At 38.1% G+C, this 12,500-nt stretch overlaps 1 protein-coding gene across 2 annotated transcripts in view; it reads right to left on the bottom strand.

The window, feature by feature from the left end:
• The window catches only part of LOC144960148 (uncharacterized), a 70,429-nt gene extending 58,995 nt beyond the window's left edge, over positions 1–11,434 (bottom strand). The window contains exons 1-2 of one of the 2 annotated variants that reach the window (XM_078893138.1): positions 11,023–11,434; positions 10,364–10,622 (exon numbers count right to left, since the gene is read on the bottom strand). In XM_078893138.1, coding sequence (XP_078749264.1) covers positions 10,364–10,400 — 37 coding nt within the window. In that variant the 5' untranslated portion in view covers positions 10,401–10,622; positions 11,023–11,434. Of the gene's footprint in view, positions 1–10,363; positions 10,886–11,022 lie in introns of both variants that reach the window. The other variant, XM_078893137.1, reaches the window with a different exon arrangement.
• Between the last annotated feature and the right edge of the window lie 1,066 nt (positions 11,435–12,500).

Raw genomic sequence — 12,500 nt, forward strand, 5'->3', positions numbered from 1 at the left:
TAAATAATAAGGAATAGAATTTAAGCCTAATTTAATTAAGTTTAATTGTTGTGCCTATAAATTCATTTTCCACACCAATAATAATTTCATCCAATCATTAGATACATCGCTAAGAGACAGATATCTAGTTGTTCACATCTCTGTAAAGGACGAAAGACACCAAATGTACACCGCTGTCGTCAGCAGCTTACACGGGACCAGCAGCTCAAAAGACTATTCTGTTCCATAACGGCAGCCTTGTTCATACAGCCATTCCTTCTTTCCTATACCTACGTCATCAATCATATATATTATTATATTCAGTAATACGTCATTGATCATAGATTTACTAATGTCAAGAGTTACCGAATCCGTGACCGTTGTTGACCTTTGAGATCACTGGACATGGGATCGGATACAGCCGTTTTCTAATCGTTAGTAAGTAAGCTTTATTGATGGTATGCGTTTTAGTAATAATATTTCCAATTCTGCCCCAGAATATTAACCAGTAGATTTTTGACCAATCGAAACATGGAATTTGTGACACACCTTCAAACGTGCTCGGATAAACATCATTTTTTTGTTTATAAACAATAACGTGAACGAATTCGATCTCTCTCTGATCATTGCTATTGTTTTCATCCCGCCAAATTGGTGACTAGTTATCACACGATTTTCTCCATCATATTCTCAACGTTTAAGTTTACACATAGATTTCTGTGTTGGTTTATTAATCAAGCGGTAGTACAGTGGGTATTTTACTAAGACACATACCATCGATAGTAAAACCTTTGTTTACCAATCACTGTCATTGTTTATATTATGACGACTGTCCGAGAGGAATGTTGAGCATATTTTACCTAAACGAATAGCATCAATAGGCTTCAACATCCGAGACATCACTTCCCTCATAATGACGAATGGTAACTTAGTAACTGGCTCTAACCTATCGGAACAATGGCGGACGCCCTTATGAATGAAATACTTCTCCGACGAGCATAAAAATTTATCGAGAGGAGAAAAACATTATAAATCTGATCATGTTTTGGCTTTTATACAGTCTGATCACATGACATTATGTGAAAAATTTCTAGCCAGCATGAAGAATAGAAAGTAGCGATTTTCTTTGTTTAGAACCAAGCTGCTCGTTGCTGGGCGGACGTAACATCAGACTATTGAATCCTATAGGATATTTCTTAGTAAATGTAAACACGCGTCTTTGTTTATGAAAGTTGTAAGCATACCCATGTGTCTAGCTGAATAAAATGACCAATCATGATGTTAGATATTTCAAAACCGGTGAACACTTTTCACTATGTAGGTCACTTTGGGTACATATTCCAATGTGACCAATGACCTCGAGCACATGGAAATGTGATATAGATCATGCCCATCGGTGGACAAAGAATATAATTAATTACATTAATATATAACGTGACATCAGACAATAGATAGTTCGAAGATAACGTCACTCAGGTCTTTGTTATTGTTTTTTGCCATCCGCGTTTATGAGTAATGCTCACGGAACTGTATTAACCCGACTATAAACGTTCATGGATACACAGAGTTTTGTGTGTTGGTCCGTTATACTTCCGGATGGCAATGTTATGAGCTTCTTAGCCAAGCGCATACAATCTATAGATAGTATGCGCTTGGCTAAGAAGCTCACAACATTGCCATCCGGAAATATAATGGACCAAAACACAAAATTGTGTGTAACCTTGAACATTTATAGTCTGGTTAATACAGTTTTGTGAGAATTACTCATAAACGCGGATGGCAAAAATCAATAACAATGACTTGAGTGACGTCAACTTCATTCTATCTATAGGGAATGAGATTAGCGGAAGACTAGCGTCCCTTGATTGGACGTCACCGGCGGAGAAGTTATTAGAGAGAACGCCATTGGGTTTTGCGCATGCGTCTCTCGTCCTCGCTTCCGATGCAAGCGGCATGAGACACTTCACCGAAAGCGAGGACGAGAGAGACGCATGCGCAAAACCATTTTGACGTTCTCTCTGTAAGGTGACGTCCAATCAAGGGACGCTACTCTTCCGCTAATCTCATTCCCTATAGATAGTATGCAGATGACGTCACTCAGGCCTTTGTTATTGTTTTTGCCGTCCGCATTTGTGAGTTGTTCTCATCAAACTGTATTAACCAGACTATAAAAGTTCATGGTTACACAGAGTTTGTGTGTTGGTCCGTTATACTTCCGGATGGCAATGTTGTGAACTCCTTGACCAAGCGCATTCTATCTATAGATAGTTCGAAGATGACGTCACTCTGGTCTTTGTTATTGTTTTTTGCCATCCGCGTTTATAAGTAGTTCTCACTAAACTGTATTAACCAGACTATAAACGTTTATGGTTACAAGGAGTTTTGTGTGTCGGTCGTTTTACTTCCGGATGGCAATGTTATGAGCTTCTTAGCCAAGCGCATACTATCTATACATAAATGAGTGTGTGAGAGTGTGTAAGCGATTGCGATGTTGTGGATTTTTTTTCTTTATGTCTGTAGATAATATGCAAGTATAGATCATTCCCATTGGTGGAAAAGAATAGAATACATTACAACAATATATAAAACGTGACATCAGACTATTGAATCCAATGCCAAAACTTGCAACGCGGAAGTGTTTGTAGAATACCATTATTAATATCATCATGATATGGGTCAGTGCTAATCTTCACGACGACCACGTGTTAACATCGACTCTCGTGTACAAAATACAATATTATCATTTCCTTATTTATTGGATTAGTAAAATTTACCTTATCATAAATTATCTTATGTTATAGGTAGCTGTGTGTGTGTGTGTGTATAGTTTGTGTGTGTAGTTTGTGTGTGTGTGTGTTTGTGTGTGTGTATGTGTGTGTGTGTGTTGGCAGATGACGAACGCCGTAACAATAAAAACGCTTGTCTTTATCACTGTGTTCAAAATACATGTCTTGGTATATATATAGAGTGAGATCAATTTGTGCTTTGTGCCTATCACGATTTGGTTGTTATTGAAAACAAATGGTGTAGATAGAGTAGGTGGTCAGTGCTTGACCAATATAGAAATATACGATGACCAGAGTGGATGGTCTGTCATATCTCAGGTTGTCTCCAGGATTTCAAAGCAAGATGGCTTAGACTGGAAATTATTTTTTAAAAACCTCCCAAGAAAACAATAACCATAAAAAAAAACAATACAAAACAAAACAAATACAAACAAACAAAAGTAATAATAAAATAAAGCAAAACAAAATAATAGCGTTGTCTCTGTCAAAAAAAAAATGTTATATCGCCTAACAGGCCTCATGTCTCGTTCTGCATGTTACGTGTTGCCAGGGACCCTTTGTAAAGTGCTTTGAGCACATTTAGAAGATATTGCGCTATATAAAAGCTCTAGTTTTTAAAGCTCTAGGGGATGGGTTACCTATTTCTGACGTGGTTGTTTGAAATGACGAAAGAAGGTTGGTTATTTTGTTCTTGAGGAAAACAGAGATATATAGATAGTATGCGCTTGGCTAAGAAGCTCATAACATTGCCATCCGGAAGTATAACGGACCAACACACAAAACTGTGTGTATCCATGAACGTTTATAGTCAGGTTAATACAGTTTAGTGAGCATTACTCATAAACGCGGATGGCAAAAAACAATAACAAAGACCTGAGTGACGTCATCTTCGAACTATCTATAGAAATATTTAGTTGTCGATCTGTTTTTTAAAGTAATGTATTTATGATTGTTTTGGGGTTTTTTGTTGTTGGCTGAAGAATTGATTTGAGCCCGAAACGTCCGTGTTTGGTATTTTGTTCTTTTAAAAAAAATAGTTATATTCATTTTTGTTTATTATTTGTTTTTGAAGAAACTTGTTTTTGACCCCTCGCCCCCTTCCACCCCCCCCCCACGCCACTCCCTATTGGGGGTTGAGACGAACTGTAATTTCCTTCTGACTAGAGATGACAATATACAAATTCTATTTGGTTTTCTGGTGTTCTGTCGTTGTTTTTAAAAACACAGTAGACGCAATGTTAATCAAACAGCACATACTGTGTACTTTAAAAAAAACGGAACTGTTTCATGGCGAGGCTATTCAATGATTGACATGATCACCACGCATTGAGTGTTCTTTTTTATCTATCTAGATAGATGGTCTATAACCAAAGAATCAGAAAAGAGAATAACCGCCTTCGAAATGAAATGCTATAGAAAAATCTTACGCATCCCGTGGACAAACAAAGAAAGCAATGCAAACATCATGAAAACACTAGGACTAAAAAAGTCCCTGCTAATGAGTAAGATAAAAAAGCTGAAACTCAATTACTTTGGGCACCTGAAAAGACACGACACACTAGAGAGAGATGTACTGGGGGGCATGGCGGAGGGCAAAAGAGGCAGAGGAAGACCACAAAGAAGATGGCAACAGGATATACAGGAATGCCTCAACAACGGCGTGACGGAATGTGGCAGATGGCACAAGACAGAGACTTCTTCCGAAGGACTGTGTGGGAGGCTACGTCCAAGTGATATGCCACAGAGAGAGAGAGAGAGAGAGAGAGAGAGAGAGAGAGAGAGAGAGAGAGAGAGATAGAAAGATACGCAATTGGATTCAATAGTCTGATGTCACATCGCCCAGCAACGGCAGCCATCGTAGAGGTTCGAAACAAAGAAAAGCGGTACTTTTTATTCTTCATTCTGGCTTGAACTTTTCATATGTCTTGTGATCAGAATGTGTAAAAGTCAAAACATGATCAGATTTATAATGGTTTTTATTATCATCTGGATACAATTTTATGCTCGTTGGAGAAATATTTCATAAGGGCGTCCGCCATTGTTCCGATAACCATGCGTCATTACGAGGGAAGTGACGTCACGACTGTTGAAGAGTATTTCCTTCTGACTGGATGACAATATACAAATTCTATTTCCTTTTCTGGCGTTTCAAGGTGAGGCTATTCAATGACTGATCACCACGGATTAGTGTTCTATTTTATCTATCTATCTATAGAGGGAATGCGATCAGCGGAAGAGTAGCGTCCCTTGATTGGACGTCACCCATAGTCTGTGACGTCACCGGTGGAAAAGGACGAGAGACGCATGCGCACAACCAACATAAGGTTCTCTCTATTAACTTTTCCGCCGGTGACGTCACAGACTATGTATGACGTCCAATCTAGGAACGCTACTCTTCTGCTAATCTCATTCCCTATTGAAAAAATAGATACGCAATTTCAGTGCAATAAAAAGCATGCATGATGTATTTTGGATTACGTTTTCTATTTGACAGCACGTCTTCGCACTTTCTATAATAACGTACGGTTCTGTGTGCACTCCCCGGTTTCTGTCATCATCAAAGTGTCTTGTCTTTTGATAGCTTATGTCGTCGCTATGTGGTCTAGTGGTATGACACTCGCCTTGGGAGTGGAGAGTCCAAGGTTCGTGTGCTAAGAAACGCACAACATTGCCATCCGGAAGTATAACGGACCAACACAAATAATTTTGGGTAACCATGAATATTTATAGTCTGGTTTATACAATTTAGTAAGAATTGATCACAAACATGGATGGCAAAAAACAAAACAAAAAACAATAACAAAGTACTGAGTGACGTCATCTTCGTTCTATCTATAAGTGCTGATTCTTTTTTACTTGTTGCTTAATTCTCTCAATATATTTTTGATCACTCAAACACAATAGCAGTAAAGTTCTTGCGATAAATAATTTCTTTAGCAAAACATGCTCTACAACACACTGTTTATTTTCTTTAAATTTTATGATGTACAAAAGAAATTTGAATAAGAAAAATGTTGGTTGTATCGAAACGAATGTGACGATTTTCCTATATATAGTATGCACTTGGCTAAGAAGTTCACAACATTGCAATCCGGAAGTATAACGGACCAACACACAAAACTATGTGTAACCTTGAACTTTTATAGTCTGGATAATACAGTTTAGTTAGAATCACTCATAAACGTGGATGGCAAAATAACAATAACAAAGACTTGAGTGACGTCACCCTCGTTCAATTAGTTGGAAAGGAGAGGGTTAAACCGTAGCCATCGTTATGTTATAACCTGATACTGAAATCCAAAAGGACTGGCATTTTGACGTCATTATTTGGTTTTTGCACCGTCTAGAGAGTTGTCGTTAGTAGAGCTCGTGGAAACAAGTTATTTCATTGGTTGAACTATTGAATACAACTCACGATTTGTTTTCTTTTTTGGCCAAAGACTGGCATTTTGACGTCATTGTTTTGGTCAGTATCAGGCTATAACTTTACGAAGGCCACGGTTAGACACGAAGATGATAATGAATTATATAAAAGTGTGAAGGTGAATAAACGAAACGAAATGCCCATAAAATGTGAGTGACCCCAGAAAATATCACGGCATTCGTTGGTTACAAAGATATTCCCGAAAAGAACGATCTGTCTTGTCAGTCTTGTTGTATACCATTAGCCAGGGACACAGACGCTTCTTGATATAAATAAGACAGATGTGTACATATGTGACCCAGCGTCTCAAAACAGTATTATGTCGGAACGAACCAGATGCTTAAAAGCCGCGTTAAATGTTAAACGGGTGAAAAATATAATTTTTTGGCATAAGCACCCTAAAAAATGGTATCCATTCTCATCAATAAAATATACAAACTCAACAAGTCTGATATTTCTGGCTATAAATTGAATTTTTAACATCTTAACCTACCGACTTAATACCGTTTTGAGGCGAAGGGTCACATATTTGCAGGTCTACTTATCCAAATGAAGAGTATAAGGGAAAACCACAGATGTCCTTTAAACAAAAAAAAGTGTGGCTGCCCCCTCTAAGTGGTGTCACGAGTCGAAACTTTCAATTTATAAAATAAATATAGAACAACGAAGTATTTACAACCATTGACCGTCTCCATACCAACTATAGGAAAATCGTCACATTCGTTTCGATACAACCAACATTTTTCTTATTCAAATTTCTCTTGTATATCATAAAATTTAATATATATGTATATATGTATATATATATATATATATATATATATATATATATATATATATATATATATCATTCTCTCACTCTCTTTTCTATTTTTCTCTCTTTATCTAAGTCTCTCTCACTCTCACACTCTCCCTTTATATAGATCTCATTCTCTCTCTCTCTCTCTCTCTCTCTCTCTCTCTCTCTCTCTCTCTCTTTCCTCTCTCTATCTCTATCTCCTTCTACACATTTCTCTCTCTCTCTCTCTCTCTCTCTCTCTCTCTCTCTCTCTCTCTCTCTATCACGATATATATATATATATATATATATATATATATATATATATATATATATATATATATATATCTTTCTCTCTTCCTGTCTCTTACGAAAATAGACTGACATTTGTTTTAATATTAAAAATTAAATCATTTCCTCTCTCCTTCCCCCACTCTCTCATTCTCTCTCTCTCTATCTCTCTCTCTCTCTCTCTCTCTCTCTCTCTCTGTCTCTCTCTCTCCTTCTATTCCTTTCCTTTGCACTCCGAAAATAAATAAAATAATAATAATTCAAAAATAAAAATAAACCACACCACAGACTAGAATAAACCAAACCAAAGACCCACAAATCTCGATGTTCCTGCCACTTGCCACATGCAACGGGAATATTTTAAGTCAGCAACAAGCAGGTCGTGTGTTTATATTTGCATAATTAATTAATATCATTTCTAATTCCAGGTAAGGTTTGCTGTGCTGTTTGTTTTCTGAAATGCTTGAATTATTGTTATTTTGTTTTCAGATTTTTTTTTTTTTTTTTTTTTTTTTTTTGTTTTGTTGGTAGTAATTTTTCAACATGAATTAATGCGACTGGGGACACCTACACAGACTGTATAATGTACTTACTTGCATATTATCTACAGAATTACAGAAAGAAACACACACACACACACACATACAGACACACATATAGCTCAGTTGGTAGAGCATTCGCTTCACACTTAAAGCGACCAAGAACGATCCTGAGTTAGATTTTTTCAACCCCCCCCCTGCCCCCCCCCTCTTGTCTGCCCAGCAGTACATGGGTAGCTGGGTCTGTTAGATCTGGCGGAAAGTATTTTGTGATAGACTAGCGTCCTACCCGAAAAATACAGAGTTCGATCACCCGCCGTTGCGCTGTGAGGCCTTGAGCAAGTCACCTCGCCCTAGCTCAATTTGCGACGTTGCACTGCGGCTGACGCTTGGGTTATTCCAGTCTTCCCTTGGAATAGACTAGTGCGGGGCGGTCCTTGGCAAGCTTAAGGACCACGGTCCTACGGTCCTTGGGAAATGAAGACCGCAAGGACCGGTCCTAGGACCGGTCCTTTTCGACATTGAACATTCCTGAGAGACTGTTGGAAATTCTAACCGGTTTGACCTTTGAGAGCGTGGATCGTTCATTCTTGAACCGTTAAAGACCGCTACACGATGAAAACCGTGGCCTACAGGAGTAAAACACACGGAGTAGTCACACTCATTTCAAATTGTAACCTAATTAGAGAAGAGGGGTGATGCCTTCTTTATTTGCTCACCGTACTTCATTGTTACTTCGATAATTTAATAAAATTTGAAATTTATCCCCATTAACGGAGATAATGGCATCGCCCAAGGCGTTGATCGAGTTGTTCGTGGCGTTGATACACACACGCAACTCCTACCCCCCCCTCCCCCCTCCCCCCCCCCCCCACACACACACATTAGAGGGCAGTGAGCATTGAAGAGTAAGAGAGAGACGTGAAGTTATAATAAGAGGGGTGGATGAGGTGATAAGAGGGGTCGATGGTGACTTTTCGCCAGATCTAACAAACTCAGCTACCCATTCATTGCTGAGTAGACAGGGATTCAGAAAAAAATCGACTGCACCCGGGATCGATCTCTGGCCCTTTGCGTATAAAGAGAGTGCTCTATCAACTGAGCTATCGGGGTCCCCAAATATTCTATTGGACTTTTTTAAAATTCAGACGTTATAACTGGGTTTTTTGGAAGGAAGAAACTAATGAAACTCATATTATTTGATTAGTAAAAACACCAAACGAAATTTTAATATTATTGTATTATTTTAAATGACAACACTGCGATAGAAAGGAGTGGTGACAAGAGATGGACAAAAGAAAACAAAAAATCGGATTTGCTACTTGCTAGGTTCGACACACACACACACACACACACACACAACAACACATCTTTTGTAGTCACATACATTTCAAACAATAGCCCATTAGAGAAGCGGGGTCATGCCTTCACCATAGATCATTGTCATTGCGATCATTATGGTGTAGTAAATTTTGAAATTTACCCCGTATAATGGAATCGTCCAAGGCGTGCGCCTCCTGTTCCCCCCATCTCACACACGAAAGGGCGGTTTGCGGAGTGGAGGTTGGTGGTCGTCTGCCTGTATGGTCGTCTGTGTCGTTTAGTGTATGGCAAAGGGGGGTGGGTGCGATTAATTAAGTGGGATGGGTGGTGATTGGTGGAAGATAGGCAACCGAAGCAACGAATCGCTGGGGAAGTAGTAGGCTATGGCGCGAGACCGTAGGACCGTGGTCCTTGCAAGGACCGCCCCGCACTAGTTGAAAGGTGATAAGAAGTGAGGACCGCCGCCGATCTTCCCCTCTGGGACCGGTCTTCGGTTCACAGCTAAAAGACCGTCGGACCGCGGTCCAGACCGGTCTTCAGCGCGGCACTAGAATAGACCAAAGAGACAAATTTCCCCTATGGGATGAATAAAGGGAATTTTATTTATTTTTATTTATTTACTTATTTCTATTTGTAGCAAGCAATTGCTATTGCCCGTTTCACGCTATAGAAAACCGGGATAAACTCCGGCTCCATGGGCTGTACGGCTCTGAAAAAGACCGAATACTGACTGACATGATACCATTTGGAGGCGGTGGGTTACATATGTGAATGCGTTGATCAACACAGTACAAGACTGCAATACTCTGGCAAAAACAAAAACAAAACAACACGTAGTATTTAAAATGTGGGTCAGAAAAACTCGCCCTTCAAATATCGATCGAATAAGATGACCCTCATATTGGAAAAAAAACAACAAAACAAAACAAAACAAAAAAATCCACCCCCCCCCCCAAATAAAAAAAGAAAAGAAACCCAACAAAAAACAATAATGAAAAAAAACAAAAACAGAAAAAAACAAACAAACAAAAAACAACCAAACAAACAATATCTGTCCAGCCTGGTGCGTGAATTTTCAGATTTGAGAATTGTTTTAGTTTTCAAAGGAGAGTCATTTTAATCGATCAATTTTTGAAGGACGAGTTTTCTGGTCCAAATGTTTAAATACCCGTATTTTGGGGAGTAGGACTGACGAGACACACGACGATATTAATAACAATTGACTTAAATCTACACGACTTACCCAAAAACGTTGTGCAACGGATTGAAGTTGAGGACATTTTCCAAGATTTTGTAGGTCTTGCTTTACACGGGGATCCAGTGAGGAAATTCACAAGTTGTAGAATCAGTTTGAAGACAAAAAATTGTCCCAAATTGTTTGGAATTTTTAAAAAAATGATTTATTTTTTTCTAACTTTTATTTCCACAAAATGTTGATGGAATCTTGAAACTTCTGGTACTTACATTATGTCCTTTTTATAATTTCTTTCTTGGCAGCAAAGCTGAAAAATTCGTCGATAGAAATTGAAGATATTTCCTTTGATGGTTGATAATAAAAACGACTTTGTATCAAACTTTAGAAATATCCAGCACAAAAAATGTCGCGTTCGAAAAATCAATTTTTCGCTTATGTCTTCTTCGAAAAATGAAAATTCAAAGAAAATAAAAAGGAGAATTCTTTATTCCCCAACTGAAAATGTTTTTGTAATCCAGTCGTTGACATTAAAAAAGCGAAACCCTAAATTCACGATGGTGAGGTTAGATTCTAAAAGGAAAAAAAATCAAATTTTTTAGAATTTGAAACAGTGGAGGAAAAATTGGAGCAAATTAATTGATAAAATTCTAGAATATATTTCTATTATTTTCTCGGTTGATTATATTATATATTATATTTCATACAACCTAATTTTCGTCTATGTGGCACTCAATCCGCTAACTGTGACGTGTTTCCTGAACGAAAAATTAATAAAAGTTGTGGTGTCAAAAGCAGTTCGGAAGTCGACAACGAAATACAGCGAAAAATAAATCCCAACCAGCAGATACAGAAAGATATTATTAATTGCCTGCCCCTTCAAACCAAAACTAACATGAAAGCTCAAAAAAAGAAAAGGGGGGTCGCGAAAACATTATTATAATTATTATAAAATCCCAGCGGGCAATGTTCTGTTCTGTCTGCGTCTGCCCACCGCTGGTTGCTGCCCAACTGCGACCAAAAAAAGAGAAAAGAGAGTGCACAAAAGTAAACGGCACGAAACGAAAGAGAGTAGAAAGAGAAGGGGGGAAAAAGAAGAAAAAAAAAGAAAAAAAGGATAGAACTAACACAAAATCGGAAGATTTCACGAGCAGCCATAATGTATGCATTGGTCGAGGTATAATCCTGTGATAACACGATGATGGACATCCATAAATCCCAGAGACAGGACACCGGTCAAGCGTTAGCTCTTTACACGCGGAGTTCGAGTCCAATCGGACCGAAGGGTTTTATAGTTATAAAATAAATAAATAAATAAATAAAATTTCCTATGGGGAAATTTGTCTCTGGGGTCTATTCCAAGGGAAGACTGGAATAACCCAGGCGTCAGGCGCAGTGCAGCGCAGTAAACTGGGTATTTGAACTCGATACATTTCGGGTACGAAACAAAGACCATACAGCTGAGCCATGCTGCTCCATAGTGTCAAAACAGAATTATATCGGGATGAAAATTTAGGAAAGTGAGTGGAGCAGGCACTTGTGTTGATAATAACAAGAAATGAAGTAAGTTGGAAAGTGTCAGAAGACAATAGAGAATAAAAACTTCGCGGCTGCGATGGGGGCTCAAATCATTGACCTTACTGGTACGACAACTCCGCCTGGCCGGGGAGATCGTGACTCTACCGTATGGGCTATCCAATAACCCCAAATCGTAAAAAAAAGTCTCTTCAAGTCTATCTAGAGCCACTCCCCCCCCCCCCCCCCCCCCGACTTTCCCGATGAAAAGGACACCAAAACTTAATTTCGAATTAGAAATGATAGGAAATAAATACAAACTTTGTGTTTTTCTCAACGTGGCTCAGCGGTACGGTCTTTGCTTCGTACCCGAAAGGTACCGAGTTCGATCGTCGAAAACTACACATGCAATAGCGAACACAGGCGGGGGTATCAGATTTCGTCGTGTGCCTCAATAAATGATTTTCCTTGGGACCTATTTGTAAGCGCTTTAGGCAAGTTTAATAGATTTTAATAATAATAATAATAATAATAATAATAATAATAATAATAATAATAATAATAATAATAATAATAATAATAATAATAATAATAATAATAATAATAATAATAATAATAATTAATAATAATAATAATAATGATAATAATAATAATAATAATAATAATAATAATA

The sequence above is a fragment of the Berghia stephanieae genome, chromosome 14 (genome assembly GCF_034508935.2).
Source record: "Berghia stephanieae isolate SIO BIC M18660-M18661 chromosome 14, UCSD_Bste_1.3, whole genome shotgun sequence".
In the NCBI taxonomy this organism is placed as follows: domain Eukaryota; kingdom Metazoa; phylum Mollusca; class Gastropoda; order Nudibranchia; family Aeolidiidae; genus Berghia; species Berghia stephanieae.